Source organism: Phragmites australis, chromosome 1 (assembly GCF_958298935.1).
Source record: "Phragmites australis chromosome 1, lpPhrAust1.1, whole genome shotgun sequence".
Lineage (NCBI taxonomy): Eukaryota > Viridiplantae > Streptophyta > Magnoliopsida > Poales > Poaceae > Phragmites > Phragmites australis.
This window is the reverse complement of record NC_084921.1, coordinates 50,417,099-50,439,325: the sequence shown is the minus strand read 5'-3', so window position 1 is coordinate 50,439,325 and position 22,227 is coordinate 50,417,099. Positions and strand designations below refer to the sequence as shown.

The 22,227-nt window shown below is 40.8% G+C and overlaps 3 protein-coding genes across 6 annotated transcripts; 1 reads left to right on the top strand and 2 right to left on the bottom strand.

The window, feature by feature from the left end:
- The first annotated feature begins 1,076 nt into the window (after positions 1 to 1,076).
- On the top strand, positions 1,077 to 5,017 carry LOC133925244 (protein LIKE COV 2-like). Its single transcript, XM_062371144.1, has 8 exons — positions 1,077 to 1,430; positions 2,621 to 2,673; positions 2,763 to 2,872; positions 3,268 to 3,435; positions 3,874 to 3,971; positions 4,153 to 4,279; positions 4,475 to 4,601; positions 4,677 to 5,017. The coding sequence occupies exons 1-7, from the start codon at positions 1,311 to 1,313 to the stop codon at positions 4,573 to 4,575; spliced, it is 777 nt and encodes a 258-aa protein (XP_062227128.1). The 5' UTR covers positions 1,077 to 1,310; the 3' UTR covers positions 4,576 to 4,601; positions 4,677 to 5,017.
- A 1,093-nt stretch (positions 5,018 to 6,110) lies between these two features.
- LOC133925234 (protein YIP4a-like) lies at positions 6,111 to 8,945 on the bottom strand. Its single transcript, XM_062371133.1, has 3 exons — positions 8,285 to 8,945; positions 6,783 to 6,857; positions 6,111 to 6,654 (listed from the first exon to the last, which is right to left on the bottom strand). Exons 1-3 carry the CDS (start codon positions 8,774 to 8,776, stop codon positions 6,394 to 6,396), a joined length of 828 nt encoding a protein of 275 aa, XP_062227117.1. The 5' UTR covers positions 8,777 to 8,945; the 3' UTR covers positions 6,111 to 6,393.
- Positions 8,946 to 9,518: 573 nt separating this feature from the next.
- LOC133925210 (sterol 3-beta-glucosyltransferase UGT80B1-like) lies at positions 9,519 to 20,685 on the bottom strand. 4 transcript variants are annotated; one of them, XM_062371106.1, is made up of 14 exons: positions 20,184 to 20,685; positions 19,358 to 19,491; positions 18,670 to 18,912; positions 17,958 to 18,069; positions 17,422 to 17,592; positions 16,360 to 16,423; positions 15,804 to 15,861; positions 15,479 to 15,653; positions 14,022 to 14,152; positions 13,346 to 13,448; positions 12,947 to 13,023; positions 10,664 to 10,711; positions 10,140 to 10,253; positions 9,519 to 9,996 (listed from the first exon to the last, which is right to left on the bottom strand). In XM_062371106.1, exons 1-14 carry the CDS (start codon positions 20,386 to 20,388, stop codon positions 9,793 to 9,795), a joined length of 1,839 nt encoding a protein of 612 aa, XP_062227090.1. In that variant the 5' UTR covers positions 20,389 to 20,685; the 3' UTR covers positions 9,519 to 9,792. The 4 variants fall into 4 exon arrangements, with proteins under 4 accessions (XP_062227090.1, XP_062227081.1, XP_062227098.1 ...); XM_062371097.1 differs by having other exon boundaries at positions 9,520 to 9,996; positions 10,140 to 10,289; XM_062371114.1 differs by lacking the exon at positions 19,358 to 19,491 and having other exon boundaries at positions 9,521 to 9,996; positions 10,140 to 10,289; positions 20,184 to 20,352.
- Positions 20,686 to 22,227: the final 1,542 nt, after the last annotated feature.

The window sequence follows — 22,227 nt, the reverse complement described above, 5'->3', positions numbered from 1 at the left end:
TGATTTTGAGAATCTTTTCGTGACGAGAACCGCGAAAGAAAACCGTTAGAGCGCTGCAGGGCATGAAAATCCGAAAATCCCTTCGTGAAGGGATTCTGGGCATGGCGAGAATCGATTGAAGATGATCTTAGGAGATTTTAAATGAGCGGAACATAAGAACCTTTCATAGAATGGAGCATTCAGCAACCTAGGTTGTCGTGAAAATAAAAAAGGAGACCGCTATTCGGGAATTTGCGGAGCACAATACTGGGCCGTCTAATTGAGGAGAATAGAATTTCCTTTTTTGCCTAAGCCGCTCTTTTTTATTGTTTTATCCGTCAAGTACTTTTTCTTATTAATGTAGTCGGTAACTCTTTTATCAATTTGTTAAAAAAAGACAGAAGCATATGATGCTGATTTTATCCTAGAATCACGCGCCAAACAACATCTTATATATTGTAATGTTGAATATTGACAAACGTTTTGGTGCATGAGCCTAGAAAGTTTAACTTTGATTTTACTCGCTCGATGATTTTTCTATCAAAATTGCAGCCGAATCGAGCAAACATACCTTTTTAGACTCGTCAACAAGAACTCTACCACTATTCTCCACTCCTGCTAATCATGAATAACAACTGCAGAGCTGATTTTGTGAGCCCTGCACACAAGATCCTTCCATAAGCTATTGGATGCATGGATTCTCTAGTCAGTAGATTCTTAAGATAACTGTATTTTAAAAAACAAGCTTATCAGAAAAGCTCCACTGAAGGCCAGCGACGGTTGAACTGGCTCGGGGCGACCAACCTCTGTTTAGATTCGAACGAACCCCGCCGGGCGGCGCCCGTTCCGCAAGTCCCACTCGGTCCAGCTCACGGCCAGCCCGGCACAGACTCCAAACCCAAACCCCCAACGACGCGCCTCCCCGCTGACGCCGTCACCCCCACCCGAACCGTTCCGACGCGGGCATCCGCGTCACGCATGGTCCCCGCCGTCCCACCGATACACTGACCGCCGCGTGGAGGACGGGCAGATACTCTTGGGTGGGACCGGGACGTCAGTAGGTGGGCCTCGATCCGACGTCATGAGCGGGGGGACTCGAGGGGCAGCTTGGTCACTCCGCCACGCCAGGGTTGACGCCGTCGATTCGTCGTCTCTCTCTCGGTGACCCGTCCCTTGCGTACTCCGCCACCAACCACTTTACTTGCTGCTACTCGCCGCCAGCCAAAAGCAACCGCCCCCGCCCGGCGTCCGCAGCGACGCTTCACCTCGCATCTGCGCCGTTCCACCCGCCCCGCGAGAAGCTTCCAGAAGGGGGAGGCCCAGGCGGAGTCATGGCGGAGGAGAAGGAGTCGACGTCGATCCCTCTCAGCCAGGCGGCGGAGGCCGTCGACCCTGAGGATCCGGTCAAGTCGCCGCCGCGACCCAGCTCGCCCACCACCTCCACCCGCAAGGTCCGGATCTAGGCCCTGCGCCCCTCCGTTCGCCTCGTGAGTCGCGGTGGCAATCGGGCTAGTCGCGCACCTGTCCTGCGTTTTTAGGGCCTTGCTGACCGTTCGACGCGTAGATTTGTGCTTCCCAATGTCCGGATCTGTATGGGTTTGGCATCGTGTTTGTTCGCACGCGTGTGGGGGTGGTTGGCCAATTTGATGGGAGCTCCCAGGGGTTCATCGATTTTGCTGTGGACGGGTTTAGATTTAGGAATTCAGCTTAGTTTGATCGAACTACCTATATCCGAGATTAGTGCGAGGTCGTTTCAAGCAAATGGGGATTCGTATGAGATGGATTTAGATAATTTCTAGAGTCCGCCCTGCAATTTGATACTCCTATTAAACATGTGTGTTTTGTATGTTTGGGTGGACAATTGATACGGCTGGGAGGTGCGTTAAAGTTTGTAGATGATTGATTGTCTTCATGTGGCTGCATAGTTCTATGTTTCTTATATGTGCTTTTAAGTGGCCTAACTTGATGTTTTTTTTTTTCTGATACTGTCATGCGGTCATATATTAGAGTTCAAAACCTTTTCAAGTTACAAGATATATTTTGTGAATTTGGATATGGTTTTGTTCTTTTGTTTACGTGAGGTGGTATGACATGGCCCATCTTGAAAGCTAGAATGACCTAAAGTCTATAGAAGACAGTAAAACATAATGTTTCCGTGAGTTTATTGTTTTGAAAATTGCTTGCTTGCTCCAGGAAGGACACTTTTAACAGTTTGAGAATAGCATTTATGTATTAAGGGTATTGAAGATAAAGGAAGTATCTGGGGGGCAAACCAATCGTTAGGTTCTAGTTAGCACCCAAAGATGGGTTTCACTATATACCTTACCTTGAAAATAAATGTATCATCTACGAATGAAGTTCCTCATCTGTGGAGGCTGATCATTTTTTGCTCAATGCATTTTCTTCCTTCTGGTTTACTATTTATGTCCTCTGTTGGAGTATACGCTGGCATGTATCATGTATGTTGCAAAACCATACATTCTCCAGTACTTATTGGATAAACCTTTGACATGATATTGTCATGCCTTTTTTTCTTCGCATTATTGTGCGAATAGACGGTATCTCACATGAACGAACTGAGTAATATATATCATTTTATTTCACCATTTTGTTCATGGTTAGCCTTGTATATCTTGTGCAGGCATGCTGTGCTGTTCTTCAAAGTTGGGTGTCAAGAAAATTTATGACTGGATGGTACATCCTTCACAAGAACTAAGTTAAACTTGTTGCCAAATATATGAATTACCTTCAATTTATGCATGACATGTTTATTTTGTTTGCAGTGTAGTTCTTTTCCCTGTTGCAGTTACGTTCTTCATCACATGGTGGTTTATTCAATTTGTTGATGGTTTTTTCAGTCCACTATATGCAAAAGTTGGAATCAACATATTCGGTAATTCTTGTATATATACTTTGAACTTGCTGTTCATGGTGATTTTAAACTTATAGAAAGGCTGTAATTAGATCCCTTGTTATATGAACTATAAAGTGATTTTCTGCCGAAATCTCACCCATATAGCTGTACCAGGAATGTGGTCACCCACAGTCCTAAGAAATGTAGGACCGTTGGTCACAAGTTGATTCGCACTATGTTTTGACTTTTGATAGTATGTGGAACCAACATTAACATCATTGGCAACAGTATTCTTGATTTTTTATTAAATCGATGGAATGCAATATTGACTTACGATCCTCTACTGTAGCAATAATTTCATTAAACTTCACCATACTCTTACCGTGGAATAAAAAATGTATCAAATGCTTATTTATTTCTGTGACAAATTGCAGGTCTCGGTTTTTTGACTTCTCTGGTATTCATATTTCTGATCGGAATATTTGTTTCTTCATGGGTGGGTTCAACCATCTTCTGGGTGGGAGAATGGTTTATAAAGAAAATGCCATTTGTAAGGCACATATATTCGGCGTCAAAGCAAGTCAGCACTGCGATTTCACCAGGTCATATACTTCTATATAAATGTTCATATTCAGGAAGCTTTAACATTCGTTATACCTTCATTGCCTTCTCACATACTGCTGTTATAAACTCTGTTGGCATGAAGAAGTTGTTGTCATGGTCTATGTGTTGGTTTCACCCTGTATAACAGCTCAACGTACAATTAGCAAGTTACTAGTGTCTTCTTCCCCTGAATGCTGAGTTCTAAATAAGCTTGTAAAGTTAATAACATAGCTCTTTTGGTCCCCATCCCCATCCCCACCGATTTTTTTTATAGTCTTATAGGTATCCAAAGGCATCAAAGCAAATTAATATTTGTTCTGGCCCTTCTAGTGCCTATTATGCTGTTTTTTTAACGAAACACCTATTATGCTGTCTTTACTAGCGTATGTTAAGCTATATTGCCCAGGAAGGTTTCTCATGAAATTATTCGTTGTCAGATCAAAATACGACAGCATTTAAAGAAGTCGCAATAATTCGTCATCCACGTATTGGTGAATATGCATTTGGATTCATAACATCAACAGTGGTCCTTCAGGTACTTGAGTTTTTTTTCTGTATATGCAAAAGCATGCTAAAGATGAGTTCATGCTTTAGTGTTCTTCTGATGTATCACTCTAAAAAATGAATTGCTAACATGTTAATAGCTTTTGATTCTGTTATGCCCCCTACGATGCAACTATACTTGTTCTTATGTTATCTATTGTGTTGTACTGCAGACTGACAAAGGTGACGAAGAGCTGTGTAGCGTTTATGTGCCAACAAATCATCTATACATTGGTGATATATTTCTGGTGAACTCTGAGGAGATCATAAGACCTAATTTATCCATTCGAGAAGGAATTGGTAGGGTTCTTTACTTCGTATGCTGACAGTTCCAATGTTTATGCCCTGCAGCAACTTTGCTTGAACATGAGTTACTGGTTTTGTACCTTTAGTTAACTTCACATTACTAAATGCTTAGAAAGCCTCGCCATTGTCATTTGCTGGAGGCGACAATTCAATACTAATATACTGTTCTTGTTATTTTGGTTCCTGCAGAAATAATTGTCTCAGGAGGAATGACCATGCCACAGGTGATTGCATCACTAGAGCCCATGCCGCGGAAAATCCAGAACATTCGTCTAAACATAATGTCATGATGTGTACAAGTCATCAATGCAACAAGGTAAATATCACCAACCTAGTAGCCCCGGCAATTCTGTTTTGCATATATGCTGATATTGGGTTGTCCATCAAGCAGATAGGGTGGTTTGGGTGCTTTGGCTGTTGGGTCTGTTTATCCTATACTGTTTCTGATGTGTTAAATGTGAAGTTTGGATAGGGGAATACCTTATGCTGATTGCTGAGCCATCGTAGCATTCCAAACGCAGGGTGGAAGTATCGTCTTGATGCTCTGGGATGCTGGGATACTATCGTATCACTCCTGTTGTGGTACTCTTTGTGCACTAACTGACGCATGAGAAGTGTAAAGTAGCGTGCCTGATTAAATTCGTTTGTAACAGTACGCTGTATAATGCAAAGTTGCCTTCGTGTTACATTACAAGAATGCACGACCCTCTGACTTGCTTTCTTCTTTCAGAATTCAAAGTATCCTTGCGTTTGTTGATTTTTGTTTTATCGTGCAACGTGGTACCAGCTTAATGCACAACTGCCTCTCTGTTAATCGACCAGAACATGCACAAGTGTCATTATTTGGATTCAGTTCCAGCATAAGTTGCATATTATGTAGCATCTGTTTTTTATTCTTTGAGAGCTACCATTTGTTAATTTGTCTTGTCTTGTAACGTGGCTAGCGCTGTTAATCAACTTGAACGCGCATAAGTATCACTTTTTGTATTCAGTTTAAACACAAGTTGCTTAATGTTTATTACTGGCAGAATGCACATGTGTTGCACGGTTTCTAAGTGTTACGCCAATATATTCATCTCCCGTGCGAAGTGAACTAACTTCTCAACTAACAAAGATGGTAGTATTGATTAAGGAATATCCATCGAATAGAATCATGGAACTACACTGCTACCGCTACGCATTTTGTAAAACAAACATTCAAAAAAGAAAATATGCATTTGTAACTTGATGTTGGGGGCAGCGATGCTTAAATTTAGCAGTAAGTCCACATGTCCCGTGAACTTTGCTCGAAAGTTCTTCTGACACCTCGAGCTATGAAACCAGAGGTATCCATAGCTTAAGGCGTTGAGCGGACGTTGAACCCAAGATTCTGAGGGATATATAGGCAACGCTTATACCAAGACTTGCCGTTCAGTGCTATTAAGAGTTTTCTTGAAATAAACATGATAGAACAACTATTATACCTGATATGCGAGCGTCTGGGGTGGAGCTTAGCGGGCATCATGGTTAAGCCGATGGTAAGGCTCGACGTTTTGGGTTGGCAAAGCATAGGTATTTAACTAGTGGTAGTAGTATACAGCACTACTAAGATATATATCGCCGGCTGATTGTTGCATGCAAATAACACTATTGCCCTTCTGTGAACACCTTGTACTATCGGTGTGCTGGGCTCAGAAACAGATCGAGGTTCAATCCTACGCCTCCCCCGGTAAGAGCTATGCCGCGCTGCGGCCTGCGGTAGCCTGGAGCAGCTGAGCTATAGTGAACTTTGACTGCTCTACTACCAGATATTAGTTTGGCACATTACCAGATGAAGAAGAGCGTGTACATTCGAAAGACTACCAAATAAGTATCTAATATTTGAACTTTGAAGATCAGAAAAGTTTGACAGTCAATTAAACTGTCCAAAGTTCATGCTCTTTACAACAGATATAGATTTCGACTAATTTTACAACCTTGCTCATGTAAAGACCAAAATCCCGACGAAACAATGCACAGACTCCAACGGGTAGCACTGTCTACTCAAACTTGTATGTATTCCAGTGGTTCAATCGTTGATGAGGAAAATCTCAGCATTTTAGACATTACTACTAAGCTCACACCCAGCATTAATCTATCGCAATTATGAGGAAACCAACTGAGATATACATGAGGAAGACAGGATAGAGGGCCAGAGCTTTTCTCCTTGGATTAACAGCAGCACTCATGAATGGATAGGCAGCCCAGGAGCTCCATGCCAACGTGATTGTCACCACGATGATCTTTAGTATGACATTGTCCTTCAGCATGCAAACTAGAGCGCCAACATCCAGTGGAAACAAGCAATAGCCAAGAAGACTAAGGCTTTGGAAGAAGATGATGTGTCCACCCTGAAAGGAAATGTTCAGGAAATAATTGTTAAATTTCAAGGCAGGTAGTTCGATTAGCACAGCAGCAGTTGCATGCCAACAAACAAGTGCATGTGTGACAGTGTTCGTGCACAAAATAGAGGTCTTACCAGAAGCAGAACATTCAAGGTTAGAATTATAGCCCCAGCTGCCAGGACAGCGAATGCAACAGCAAATACTTCAGACTACAAGGACAAACAAAACATCAATCATTATTTTGCCCAAAAGGAACTACATAATTCGATTAACTATAGATTTGATAGAGGGCAACAAACACACACACACATTGCATGTCTATTAGAACTTAGAAGGAAATTAAATAATCTAATATGTCAACACAGAGAAATTGAAACAAACAGAAACTTAAAACGTAAATAGTTTGTTCAGCTTCTAAATATGATGAGTCAATATGATTATATATATAATATAGATTCTGTCCGCATGTTTTTTTTCATATGATGTGCCCCTGTACATGTTATCAACCACAGCCTTCGGTGCCATGAAGAATATTTGAATATAGTACAAGCAGCAGAGAAAGGATAAAGTATTTTCGGCATATTTCTACCCATTCAGGATAAATACCTACCTAAGTATCTAACCAGCTACCATCAATGCATCAACATTTCCTTTGAGTAAATAGCAGTAAAGCACTCTTCTGCAAGAGGTTGCAAGTAAATTTGGTTTCTTCCAGGTGACCAGTGCAATAAGAAAAGAAAAAAGACTACTAAAACCTCAAAAATCAATTGTATTCTACAAAAGAATTAATGAAGAATTTCAGATAGAAACCAATCAAAATAACTATTTCAACGTTAAACAGCTCTTTTCGAAATTTGTTTTCACTACTCATTACTAACTCTGCAGACTCAACAAACAAGTTCTAGGCACTCTTTTTTTGTTAGGTATGTAGACATAGTTTGGTTAAAAAGTGGTGATAAATAACTACAAAAACAAATTACTTCCGGTCCGTGCTCAGCACTAAAGAGTACAGAGATATGATCATATGAAGCAGAGCTTCACCGCTGCTGAGTACACACATGAAGTTTAACCATTGTAATCTGATGCTTCCCATCCATTTTGGAACTAGCATCATAATACATTTTCAAAGCTCAAATCCAATCAGAATAACTGATATCAGATCCACGTTTCAACATGTATAGGTGTATAAGAGGATCAAAGCGTGAAATGTGAAAAGAAAATGGGGAAACAGGAACTCCTACTTGGATAAAGTGCATGATTCGCACCTGGCCTTGCTTTGAACCTTACAAATCAAAAGGCGAAATCAATTCAACACAGCACTATGGGTGATTGCTCTCACCCCATCCCATGGACATTATACATGCTCTTAAAATACCCGAATATATTACCTCAAGAGCAACATTGGCCTTTCAAATGGTAATCACCTATATCCACCTCTCGAAGCAAAAAATCACATGTCAAATCCACCTAGTTTAATTAATGTACAGTCTAAATTACCTTCTGACAGATTTGAGGAAAATAAAACCTACTGTATAAATAGATATCTCATGAAGCTAAAAATGGAACATTACTGACGCAATAACTAGATCCATATACAAGGGAACACCAGATCTGGCGACGGGAGGAAGGTGGGTACCTTTTTAACGGAGGCCGACCAGGAGAGGGTGAGGCCGAGGAAGACGATGAAGAAGAAGGGCCCCCACAGGTCCCAGTCCCTGAGCGCCTTGCCGGGGTCCTCGCGGTAGGGGTTGGGGAAGACGACGAGCTTGAGGTTGCTGACGATGCGGGCGAGGTCTCGCTTGACGGTGTCCCATACGGGCTCGGTGAGCGTGTTCGGCGGGGGTCCGAACCCGTCGGAGGCGATGGCAACGGAGACGGAAGCGGATGCGGGCGGCGCGTGGGACACCGAGATCGGGATGGAAGCGGCGGGGAGCGCGGGCTTCGCGGGGATGGGCGCCGGGGCTGGGGAGGAGGATATGGGGATTGACGCGCGCGGCGGGGAGGGCGGCCGTGCGGGGAGGACGGTGGCCGGGGAGGCCGCCGCGTGGATAAGGCTCTCGATCTCGTCCATGTCGGACTGCGCGGACGAGGGGTGGAGCGGGATCGTGTCGCCGTGGTTGTGCGACATGGCGGCCCGCGTGGGGGGCGCTCGAGCGCGCGCGTCGGCGAGGAGAGGCGTGGCGGATCTGAGGCGACGGTCGTGGCTGGTGAGGGGGAGAGGAGAGATCTCGCGGGAGGTTGGGTTTGAGGGTTGGGGATGGAGGTGCGGGCAGCGTCGTAGTGCACGTGAGTGAGTTGCGCTGGCTGTAGCAAAGTAAATTTTATAGAATTCAGTTTTATAAAAGATTTTTTTTCTTATATTTATTTTTTTACTCAGCTATTAAATTACGAAATAGATTGCATCTCACAAGAATCTTTTTAATTAAATTGTATAGAATTTGCTTCAGTTTGACTGGACCGGCAAATAACACGAAAATTTCACGTCGGCCCGGATGTGTTAGCTTGGCATAGAAGCATTCGTCTAGATAACATTTCTCCTTTCTTTTGAGACGGTCTATTTGAGAATTTGAATTGCTAATCCTTCCCTCCGTCACGAATGCTCATTACGTCAGAGGCGATTAGACATTGATCGTACCTTTCCGTTACATATCGCCTAGTTTCCTTAAGACAACAAGTATACTATTTACGATCCAGTTCAGATGCTTTTTTTGCGCTTATGTTGATCACTTGGTATATGCGATTATAAATGCGTTTTTACTTGCATATATTGCACAAAAGAAAGGATTGCATGCAAAATATGAATTCATGTAGTATACTTTGGATCGAATGGATTATACATTCTAAAAAAGCAAAAATGCAATACAGTATTCACATTTTGGTAGTCATACATAGTTTTTTACTGATACAAATTCTAAATGTAATATGAATACAACTGTAGTCGCCAAACCATTTACAACAGCAAAGCTGTAACACCACAACCTTTACTTATGGCATCCACAATGGGATGGGAAGAAGGAACAATCACCGTTGGCCTAAACCAGCATTTATTTCGATTCTTTTAGAAAAAAATTCCAGAGTTCTAATTTCAACCCATAAATGATAAAATGAATACATCTTAACATATACCTAAACTATGGACCACCACTAAAAATTGAATGGAAAACAACACGTCTCAAGGGCTCGAGAAAACCATTGGAAGAAGTCTAAGCGTTCTTCCTCTACAGGTGTGGGTGGAGCAGGAGCAAGCGGCAATTCTGAAGGCAGATGTCGATGAAATGCGTCTACAGCAGCTGCCACACCATCCTCATTCCCTATTGCTATCGCCAGTTCCATTGCCCGTAATTTTACCTTCAGCAAAGAACCACCAACGGATTAATTAGCACAACTGTGCCTAACCAAAAAACAGAGTTCATAAGAATTGATAGCATACTTATATACAGAGAAAGAATGAGAAATAAGCACATCACAACAAGCAGGAGAAATTGTACTACCTCAGGATCAAGCATGAATCTTATTGCATTTGAAAGTGCCTTGACAGTAAGTTCTGCTATAGGTACAGGTGCAGGACCCACTCCTCGTGCATGAATTCTCTCACCCCAGAAGAACTGGTCTCCAAAAAATGGCACAACGGTAGTAGGACACTGTTACGGGTATGAAGAGCCATCAATAACACTTACAAGTAATTGATGGTAGTCAATGGCGTAAATGTTAATTGCTGACTTGCTGTTGTTCATTGCAGGGTAAATGGTGTCCTTCAGTCCTTGTGTATTAAGGAAATTCTGAATATTATGGCCCTATTAGGCTATAAGCCTTTTGCTTTACAAAAGATGACGATTATATTGTCAGCTGAACCTTTAATATGGAAAGTGGTGCCCTCAAGAGCTCTGGTTTCTTCCATTTTAAATGACACAATTTTCCACTAAAAAGATTGAATTAGATTATAAGACCCTTATTATGTTCACTTAACCTCTCTGAACCGTGGAGATTTTCATTCAGCAAAGAATTAGCAGCTTACCCCAGCTATCAACCCTGAGGCTGTAGTACCTGCTCCACCATGATGCACCTAATAACCAGACATACAATCTGATTAGTAGATTGTATTCATAATGAGAAAAATATATTAGACAAAAAAGGTTTAAAAGACTAAAAATATGTTTTCGGTGAGTTCATACCAGTGATGTTTGCTAACAAGGTACAGCATTGGTGCTATATCAACAAAATATACTGGCTACACCACCAATATGTTACTCCTCTGTTTTCCTTTATTTGATATTATTGACATTTTGCAGTCTTCGAGATGTAAATTTTGTTGTATTTTTCTGGAAAATTTTCAATGTTTGTTGTCTTTGGGCCGCTATTGGGCTGCCAGAAGTGGGCTCTGTTCGGGTTTTGGCCCAGGCCCACCGTGGGTGCCTCTTTAGGCGGTGTCTAGGGTTGGAAAGGGGGCGGCTTTTCCCCTGGCTGAGATGCTCTCGATGGCGAGAGAGCTGGCGGCGGCGGCTGCAACAGCTTGCCGAATCCCCTGGCTGCTTGGTTGCGCTGGCCGCAGGAATCTCGCTGGGGGGGGGGAGCGCGTCGGTCCTCTACACCGAAGATAAGACTCCTTTATCTTCTGATTTCTCCCTCTGGGTGGAAAAGACTCGAGCTTGAAAACTTTTCCCGATTCCCCTGTGAACTCTCTCTGGATCGGCATTGGGAACTTGAGCTCGAGGTTCTCTGGTGATATCTCAGGTGCTGTATTTGAGAGAGAGAGTGTTGGTGGCCGGAGCTGCAGCGTCAAGGCTCGCCCGCATTGCAGTGGCAGTACGGTGAAGGGCTTTGTATCTCCGATCTCCTTTCACCGCCGGCGACGGAGGGTGATAGGTTTTCTGGGTCAGCGGCTTCCTAGCCGTGCCTAGCCTTCTTTCATATTGATTTTAATCAATTTTCGCTGTGAGTCTTCCTTCACCTCTCTGATATCTTGCTCTGTGATGATGAAATGTATTTTAGATTGGGCTATTAGATGAGTACAATAGCTGACAACTTGAGATCTGGATACTGATCTGAAGTCTATACTGGATGCACTCCTTTGGTCATTATCTGGTTGTTGCCTGATATGATAGTAGCTGTATACATGTGTTTGTATACGGATATATGTGAAATGCAATCTGATGCGCATGTATTGTAATTTCAATTAGCCTTTCTGTCTCCTGGTCAGATGGTGCAGTGGGCAATTCTATTCTGTATACCTTAGCCTTGAAATCATTCCGTTTGATTTCACACTTCTGTGTGGCTATATGGTACTGTGTTCAGTGAACTGTGTTTAAGATTTCAGATCAATCACTGTCCAGAATATTTGTATTTTAGATGTCCAAGTTCTTTAAGCTAGTTGAGATCTCATTAATAGCCCAATCTATGATAATACTAGAAGAACAATTAGGGAGCAAGACTTCAAAGTCTTGGAGCCAATTGTTGCATAAATCTGAGAGCAATAATGTTTATTTTACTATGATTCAGCCATTACATTCTGGGAATCATTCATTTATGCCTTATTTTGGTATTCAGATATTTTACCTGATTAAGGTGCTTGCTGCTGTTAGTATTATATCTCTCAGCTGCTATTTCATGTATATAAATAGCTTCTCTTGTCAGTATCATATTTATATATATAGAATAAGATATATGCTCATATCTTGGCACTATTTTGTACAACAAATTTGACCATTACTTTTTACAGCTTTATATCAACATATAATAACAGAACTGTATTTTATTATAGCAATTCTAAAGACAAATCTAGTCATATAATTTTCATATAGCCAATCTTGATAGTTTTAACTATATCAGCTGTCAAACTTTTGAATGTACACGGATTCTAGGACTTCAAATAAAAAAGAACAAAGGGAGTACTATATATCAGAAGTTCGTATTTAATAATTCTATAGTGTTGCATACAAGTTTGCATTGAATAATTATGGTTTCCGCGATGAAGAAACTTTCAGCATTTTACTGAATGCCTCAATTCATTAGTTACTCTTGAGCAGCCCAAAACCATAATAAGTACAGAAGAATCATGAACGAAATTGTTTTTTATATGCTTAAAAGAGAGTGAGTTGTGATGACATGTAACTTATCAGTTCAGATATTTATTACAGGAATTTATTCCATAACTTCCTGCATTTGCTTTAACATTTCAATAATACAAGAAATTCAATCCCCTCCAAAGAGTTTTCTTTCAATTATCATAGTATCTTTCTGGCACCACTTCATGAAAATTCCTGCACGTCAACAAATGGTGACAGTGAAATAGTAAACTCACCACTGCAGCACAGCGAGGAAAGAGCCAGTCATGAGGACAATCCTCCAAGATGAAGACATCAGCTGGAACTTCTGAAACTGCAGTTGCAGGTTGCATACATGAAACAATAAGGTAGGTTATCCATGCTGTTCTACATAATCAGATAACAATGCCAACATCATAATCAAAAGAAACAAAATCTACAGACCAATGGTATGTCTTCTGTAGGTACGCATAAGTTTCTATGATAGATACAACAGCCTATAGCAGCAATGCTGCAGAGCGCAGAACAATGCTGACATGTTTTGAGTGCTCACTTCGCAATGGTCAACATGCTACAGAATAACTTCATCATGTTAAGGTATATGCACTTAAGGCTTGATTGGCAACACGATAAAAATACTAAACCAGGTAACTTACAACTTCCAAGATCTCCCCAACCACGGCTCATGATTCCCCTCTGTCCTATTTCTCTTAGTGCATCCACAATGATAGTAGTGACTTTCTTCTCATCATCAAGAGGCTTCGAACACAACATAAACAAAGTTAGCAGAATATGATGGCAATTGTGTCAAAACAACAAAAGAGTAAAGAAGCATTTTTACAAGATCGTATCAACCAAAAATGGAAGAGGATAAACCCCCATTGTGATACCCTCCTGTTAAGGCAGAAGCATCTGATCTTACACTCTAAACAGGCCTATCGATTATTGATGTAGTAACAGCCAATCAGCCACAGCAATGTGATACACTTTAAAGATACCAAGTAATTGTTGACATGATCTTTGATTCTTTAAAGTTAAGACAGGTGAAGACTGTTATCATCATTACTTAAACTAAAGCAAAAGGGAAAAAAGAAAAAATAGACAATCTATTGGGTGTGTTGAAAATGGCAAAACAACATGAAAGAAATTACACTTCCAGGCAACAAAAAACGCGAGCTGTAACTTGCATGACCTTAAGGACCCACTTAATATAGATAGCAACATATATCCATTGCAGTCGGAATTACTGATTGAAATAGTAAACGAGATAGAATACCAGGTTACAGGATTGCTTTCTAATGATCGAAAGTCCTTCCCCCATAGTGTACGTACCATGCTACCAAAACCAATGTATATTGGCTTGGGCCCCTGTTCAAGCCACTGCGATAACTCCAGTGGTGGTTGATACTTCGTTCCAAGATTTAAGAAGCAATATCCCACAACATCTACTAGAGGACCCCAATCTGCAGAGGACAAGAACATAATCGATAAGGTTTAACCTAAACCTGGTTATGCTGGCACAGGGAGGTTTTATTGGTTATGAAATTTATCCACTAATTTGATTGTTGCCAAACATATAATCATCTAACAAAATTGCCAGATGCATAACGACTGCATAGTCCTGACAACGATAAACTATAGCACATGATTTCTAGCCTTTCATGCGCAAGAAATTTTAAGCCCTACAATCAATGTGAAGGCTTTGCCCAATGGTGTTTGTCAGGGGCACGTTAACAAGACCAAGGCCTCCAGTGGGGCACCAGCATGTATGAAATTGGAGTCTCTTTTAGATGTTGACTAGTCAATAGCCAACATCTACAAGCCCACGTGACTTAACTCGCTATCACAATCATGATCAAAATCATCCGATGGCATTGTTTATAAGATACAATTCAAGGGGATGCATTATATTTAGTGCCAATTGTACCTTCTGTAATGACACATCCATAACTTGCACAGAATGAGTGTGAAAAGAGAAACTGACATTTTCTAGGCCAAACATAAAGCTTCAAGTGTTTCTTGACCTCTCAAAAGGTTAATGGGTGAAGATACACATAGTGCATGTTATAATAACCATAAGGAACCTATGCCAATATAAAGATATCATAATTGCATTAATTTACACTCAACAAGATCAGCAGATAAACGGTAGTATTTCATAAGACTCAGAAGGTATTGGGCCATGCATGGAAAATCATCAATCAATTTCGATTGATTAACTTACACTCAACAAGATCAGCAGATGAACGGTAGTATTTCATAAGATTCAGAAGGTATTGGGCCATGCATGGAAAATCATCAATCAATTTCGATTGATTAACTGATAGAGTGAATTGCATTAATTTACACTCAACAAGATCAGCAGATAAACGGTAGTATTTCATAGGATTCAGAAGGTATTGGGCCATGCATGGAAAATCATCAATCAATTTCGATTGATTAACTGATAGAGTGAATTGCACAAAACTACATATATTGTGTCATTTGTAACATAAAACTATAACTATTGTGCCTAGTATCACCAAGCTACAAATATTGTGTCATTTGTAACACAAAACTACATATATTGTGCCATTTGTAACACAAAACTACAACTATTGATGTGTTCCCGTTAGTTTGATTGTAACACAAAACTACAACTATTAAAGCAATACTTGTAGCTTGGTGATACTAGGCACAATAGTTGTAGTTTTGTGTTACAAATGCCACGATATATGTAGTTTTGTGCAATTCACTCTAACTGATAAGTAGTTTGCATTATGAAGTTAAATAAAGTAAGATATGGATACCTTTTGGCTTCGGCATAAGTTGAGGGCTCCACATGTATCCAGTAGGTAAGTGTGATATAGATCCATGGTATGTGCTGAAATAAGCAATAGGGGGCAAGTGTAACTTCTTCCTGAAATCATTTATGAATCCCCTGGTGCCCCACCAAATTATTAAATCCAGAATAAGATAGGATAGCTGAATGTGAGAGAGGTAAAGATGTCAGAATCGAATATATTTTTTATGGAAAAAAAGAACATAGAAATGCACCTTCATATACAAAAAGAGACAAAATTCACACGTTCAAATTGCATGTGTATAATAGTGAAAAGGTTGAGGTAGTAGTACCCTATAAGTTGCGCTTTGAGGCATTCGTGCCAATGGATGTGGGAACTCATCAGTTGGCCTGTCTACAAATACTAGCAGTTAGAAAAGCATACAGAGCAGAGAACTCACAAGTGCCCTGTCTATAAATGACATGTAGTAGAAGAAAAACATGTGTAACCTCACATAAGTACATTTATATTTATTAAAACAGTACTTTTCTATTTTTTACAATGTAACTCAGGAATCTATGTAGCATTTGAACTTTCATACTGAGCAGAACCAATTTGCATTATAGCCAAAGAGGGGCAAGTTGGCCTGCATGAGACAGTCGTACTGATAGTCATGGAAATATTCTTAAGCCACACGAACAGCAAATCCTAGTAAACAGGACAAACAATACAACTTTGGTTGCTTATGTGCATCAAATTTCAGTCTATGATGTTGAGGAAATTTCTTAAGCAGCTCCAGAGTGATGTAAAGAAGTAATGTAGAAATCTTCACTGGAATAAAAAAAATGACGATTGACTCAAAATTGTGAAATGTATTCACTCTGGCAGTTTAAGCAGTACAGACTTACGTCCATGGAAAAGTGAAGAAGATATGCAGAGGTACTCCAAGTGCCTCAGCAATATGAAGATGCCCTGAAAGTTGCAGGATTTATTAGGTGCACAGAACAAAACACTCTATTATTGCCAGTGTCACAGTATGTGTGGTATTATGCATAACTTATCACATTATCGAAATGTAATCGGTCACCCAATTTTATTAGGCCAGAAACCATTTTTTTGCTCAAGTTCAAAGCCATATGACTGTTCAAGTTGGTACAGATTTAAAATGTGAGCATGCACAAACAGCATGGATATTCCTGGCATCAACTTATTTAGTTATTCGTACTGACAATAGTCACTTGTTTCCTCCTTTTTGTTTTAAGAAAAACTAGTTCGTGGGTACTGGCATTCATTAAAATATTAAATACCTTAGGGTAAAGGGAGGTAAACTTGGCGCGGTTGTGGAATAGGGCTATGCGAATGAAGTTGATTCGAGTAATTTCACGGGCTGACAAAACCAGAATTGATAAGCCAAAAGCTATAATATTAATATACAACAAGACCTATATGGATTAATTAGAAAATTCCATATTTATCAGAAGAAAGAGAAGTCCCAACCACAGATACAGGAAGAAAGAAAAGTCCTTTATATAGGGATTTATGGTTTTGTTAGATGGAAGAACATGTTAAATTAAAAGGGTGACAAAATTTAAAGCGGGATACAGAATAACACAGGTTTTATGATCATAGTTGCTTAAACCCCTGTTACTTTGGCTTACGGTCTATAAGCACAGATTTTATTGTCACAATGTTTCGCAAACCCCACCTGTATGAAATTCCACGTGTGCTGACAAGATGGCCACATCTACAAGGCCACATTGTCCTCTGCACGCCTCCACCTTGGGCAAGCCAGCATAGCCATATGGTCAGCTCAGGTGGTATTTCCTAAAGGTGGGGGTTCGAGAAACATGGGGACCGTAGTATCCAGGGTAGTCTGCAAATATTACCATAAAACCTATGTTTTTTCATTATTTACTACAAAAATACAGAAAATTGACATGAAATAGAAGTGTAATGATGGGCAGACCCACCATAAGCAGGAGGATTTGCAATTATTGCCTGAGCTCTAAAAGATGTTCCGGTATCCAAATCAGGTTCTGTGCATGCAGGTAGAAGTGAGAAGATGATTTCCTTAAGCTGCTTTCTTTGAACGGAAATCTCTGTGGGCGCAGCTAGGCAAAACCCTTTGTTTTTTGTCATATCTGCAGTTGAAAGTGAATCCCTTAATCAAATCAAGTATGAGCGGCACAAGAATTCTTATGATTTGATTGGCAAAAGAATTGATATGCCTTTTGTTCCTTAAAGTACAAGGTGTGCAGTTGTGCACATTACTGTCCCATTCATTAACAAAAAAAAGAATATGATTTTGCATACTCTTCAACAAGTTCACTTCGACAGCCAACCAAGTGAAGCAAAATTACCAAATTCCCCTCCACAATTGGTTGCATTTTTTATAGAGTGAGGCAGCAAGGTGATTATAAATATCTCAGCATATTAGACAACACAGAATATTCTTTTATCTGCATAGACAACACATATTTATGATATAAGGGCACTAGAACCATACACTGAGCCATAATTCGTGGATCACCACCCAATGGGTAAAAATCAACGCCAGCTGACTTCACAAAAGTACGGAAATTGACATGAGTTGCCAATCTCACATAATGACCAAATTCCTGCAGAAAATTCCACTTTTTTATTTTATAAGAGAGGGAAAAAAACAAGTGTAACTTTCAGTACACTTATTGATGGTGAATGAAATTAGAGGATGCTATAAGTAATAATGACTATTTGATATACTTAAAGTTTTTAATGGAAATTCAAATGTTTTTTTATTTTATTTTTGTGAACAGCTACTGGGGGATTGAACTGAGCACCTACACAGTGGAAGATGCCAAGATTAACCCCCCACATGTCAGGATACCTATCAAATACAACAAAGGAAGCTATGTTAAATTCAAGAAAAATATCTAACGAGCATTGTAACATCTAAAGATTTCGTAGTATAACAGACAGGCATAGATTTGCTTGCTCTTGCTCAACTATTTGTAGACTTGCCACAACCTAGACCACCAAGCAGGACCTAATAATCCCAGCACCTAAAGAACTCGGAGAAATAATTATAACTTTACTCCTGATATACTTGACTGCAAGCTAAAACAATCGAATTAACATCTGTATTTTCGAGAAGCCCCATTGGACATAAACATGCTGCACAATAGCTTTAGTTTCCAGGGGCTTTGGGCTCTCTAGCAGGTGCTTGCAGAATCAAATACCTGAAGTCGTTTGGCTAATGCTATAAAAGGTTGAACATCCCCTCGTGTTCCAACTACAAGTATGGCAATCTTCAACTTTGGGACTGACTTGCTGATTCCAGATGTAAATTCTTCAATATCACGTGGTACTGAACCAAAAGCATCAATCTCAGAGAGTTCTGAGGCAACAAGAGCACTACGTGTCACATCTACCTCCAGTGTACCATCACTCTGGATCTTTACCAGCTTCTCGATTATCCTTATCTGAAGCACCAAACAACAATGAATAGCTATAACACAAATGACCATAAGTCCAAATAAAGACCACAGAAAGGAGAAACATGGATATTTCAAGACACCATTTTCATTTGGATAGAAATGTTGTTTCCTGACTTTTCACAAATTCCTCTGAACTAAAACTGAATTCTAGCTCCAGTATAATGAAAACATTGTGAACAGCTGAACTAAACTAGAATCATATAAAGAGCTGATTGCAATTAGATATCAGGCTGCTTGATAAGACTAGTATTTGTAGCCACCAAGTCTCAATATCAAAATATCAACAGGACCAATGCATTGCTGGTAGTGAACAAATGAATGAACAGTATCTCATGCATATGCAGTTTTTTAGATAATGTAAACACTACACTATGTATTGAGTGTACAAGAATAAAATAACAAATAACTAAGTGTGCATTAATATATCTACCTTCTCATTTTCTGATAGCATATCCAAAGTGAGGTCACACTTCAGCAACCTATCAGAGTATGATCTTACAAAAACGTGCTCTTGCCCTTTAAAGACACCAGAACTTGCAGTTGTGGATTTACTAAGGTCGAATGCTGTAGAAGAACAAATGGATGAGCAAAAGGAAGGTATTTAGAACTTATTAGTATAATTCTGTTGTACTTGTTGTTTCCTAGATATGTTTACAAGGAAGTGATTTTATTCTGGATATATGGCACATTGGCTTTACCATTTCATCCGATATAATGCAATCAGATGACATAGTGTTCAGTAGTTTGCTTTTCAAGAAAAAGGAGCTGCCTTCTAGCTCTGTTGAAACCATAGTAACTTCGAGAGAGATGTTTGGCAATTGCAAAGCAAGAACACGACTAACATGAACAAATCAAAATCTGTATAATCTTGCAACAGCCAACCCAGCCACGTAACAACAGCCGTAAAATTAGAAGGCCTAGTGCAGCAACCCTACACCCCAAATAAGTTGTATGTGCCCCGATTCTACCATCTACAATGGATAATCACCACGGCTCACCACCTTTCTCTGAACCCTCCTTTCTCAACATGTCAAATTCAAACGTGGCTAAAGCTTAAACCATTCCGAGTGTATATCACATATTACATCGCGCACATACATTGGCATGGCACTAAACATGGCGACCTCAGTGTTTTCCTCCACGAAATTCAGTACCCGTAACATCTCAGTTTCCGCGTTTATACATATGCTACGGCCGAAATCCTCGCAAATTCACGCGCACACCGGGCATAGAACAAACCATACAATCGGACGAACCTGGATGCGGCGACGAGAGGAACAACCCATCCAAGTCGGCCGATCCGGAGAACCGCGCGTCCATGGAGCTCAGCACGAACTCCCCCATCCCCGCCTTGAAGGAAGAGGACGCGCCAGCCGCGTCCGCGCGACCCTTCCGTCTCCTCACTCCGCCGCCCGCTCCGACCTCCTCCCACGCCGCCCCCGCTTCGCCGTTGCTCCTCATCCTCCGCCGCCGGCCGAGAAGCTACCAGCCTCGCATCGCCATTGGCCACGCCGCCACGGGAGCTCCAAACCCTTGGGAGCGTGGACCACGCGGGTTGGGAGACAGAGCGGGGGCGTGCCAGCACAAGGTGACTGGCTCGTGCGGTAGCCTTGTTGCCGAGAAGGTGTCCGGTGACTACGGTCGTCGGGGTTGGGGTGGGACCGTGGGAGCCTGGAACTGGGAGGCAGCAGCGCGAGTGGTTGCGGCGGGAGAGAAGACCAGGTGGAGAAACGGGGTGCCGTTCCACGGAGAGGGGAAAGGCTCTCATCTCATAATCCATCAAATAATTTTCTTATTTACCTTATAATTTTTTTAGCTATCTCACTAATATAAATTTAATATAAATAAACAATCATGGTAGCCTATATAACTGCAAGAGCTAGTGTAGGGGTAGGAGAAGAAACCATCCTTACCCACCGTAGGTTGGTTCAATACTTCAACGAACGGTGGATCAAGACGTTTGTCATGTGACTCAGAGCCTAGTATCGATGAGTTGAGACTGATGAGGTGGCTTTAGATGTTACATCCCGGCGTGATTGGATGCCTGGGTCTCACCAGTCTGTGACTGTGAAGTGTATTCGAGCCCGTATGAAAGATACGCAAGGAAGGACAGCTTCACAGACGTAGGCCATATGCCCCTACGCGTGCGCGTGAATTGGAGACGCGAACTCTGGAAGTGATAGCTACAAGAAGACGAGTCCATGCGTAGGTGGCGGACCAGGATTTGAAATGGGCATTGGAACTCCGAACTAACAAAAAAATAGGTAAAATTGATGACGTAGCACTATTTTTCAAACTGTTTTGTAAATACATCACTGGATCCATACTTTGCTAAATGACAAATACTTTGTTCTCACATCTTTTAGGCCACAAATATGTATCATTTGATCCTATTTTCAAGATATATGCATAATATATATACTATATACTATATTTTTTCCTCAAAAAATTGGGTATTAAGTTGGATGCCCTTGAATCAAAAGAGTCTGCTCTGCTGCGCATGCCACTTTGTGTTCAAGTTCATGCTATCACGTGACATGTCGAATGCCACTTTGTGTTCAAGTTCACGCTAACAATTGGTTGAAAAATCACCACTATTTATTGTGGATGAGGAGCAAGTTCTCTACAATCATAAAATATGACTATATTAATAATAACTTGGCTGAATCATGAAATGCTTAGATCAAGGATTTCAAAGATCTAGCACTATATGCCCTTGCAGATGCTTTGAGGGATAAGACAATGAAGCTTTTTGCAAAAAGGAGGAGGATAGGGCAAATAATTGAGGGCAACATCCTTACTGCTGTTATTCACCAACTCAATGCAACATCTAGAGGGTTAGGACACCTGGTTGTTAGTAAAGGGGTAGATGATATAGTTGAAGTGTCTTAGCTACATGATGGTGAAGAGATACTTAAACATGTTGTGTACCCAGCATCAGGGAATGTACATGCAGGCAGTGGTAGCTGACTGGCAAGCATGTCCTCATGCATTGGCTGTGATCACAACAAAAAGAAATCCACAAATGCATCATTTTTTTATGAATACTTCTCTGTCTGGTGCTTTAGAAAAGCTTATGAAGGTGCGATTCCAAACATCATAGACAAAGGTCAGTAGCCAGAGGTGGACAAAGGGTTCAAGCTACTCCCACCAGTGGCAATCAAGAGAGGAGTTGACAAGCAAAGGAGAACATGATTCCTTTTTTCATAGAGAAGGCCAAAGGCATAAAAAGTTAGGTTAAATGCCCAAGATGTGGTGAACTTGGACATAGGAAGAATGGCCCTAAGTGCATCCTGACTA

What these genes read in the sequence shown, in the direction of transcription:
- LOC133925234 (XM_062371133.1), bottom strand. Translation starts at nt 8,776, where the DNA reads ATGTCGCACAACCACGGCGACACGATCCCGCTCCACCCCTCGTCCGCG. An exon ending in GGTCGGCCTCCGTTAAAAAG is followed by an intron (nt 6,858 to 8,284) that starts GTACCCACCTTC and finishes TTGTCCTTGTAG; the next exon opens with TCTGAAGTATTTGCTGTTGC. An exon ending in CCTTGAATGTTCTGCTTCTG is followed by an intron (nt 6,655 to 6,782) that starts GTAAGACCTCTA and finishes ATTTCCTTTCAG; the next exon opens with GGTGGACACATCATCTTCTT.
- LOC133925244 (XM_062371144.1), top strand. Translation starts at nt 1,311, where the DNA reads ATGGCGGAGGAGAAGGAGTCGACGTCGATCCCTCTCAGCCAGGCGGCG. An exon ending in CCACCACCTCCACCCGCAAG is followed by an intron (nt 1,431 to 2,620) that starts GTCCGGATCTAG and finishes TATCTTGTGCAG; the next exon opens with GCATGCTGTGCTGTTCTTCA. An exon ending in AGTTGGAATCAACATATTCG is followed by an intron (nt 2,873 to 3,267) that starts GTAATTCTTGTA and finishes GACAAATTGCAG; the next exon opens with GTCTCGGTTTTTTGACTTCT.
- LOC133925210 (XM_062371097.1), bottom strand. Translation starts at nt 20,388, where the DNA reads ATGAGGAGCAACGGCGAAGCGGGGGCGGCGTGGGAGGAGGTCGGAGCG. An exon ending in TGCTATCAGAAAATGAGAAG is followed by an intron (nt 18,913 to 19,357) that starts GTAGATATATTA and finishes TTGGTGCTTCAG; the next exon opens with ATAAGGATAATCGAGAAGCT. An exon ending in GATTCATGCTTGATCCTGAG is followed by an intron (nt 9,997 to 10,139) that starts GTAGTACAATTT and finishes TCTTTGCTGAAG; the next exon opens with GTAAAATTACGGGCAATGGA.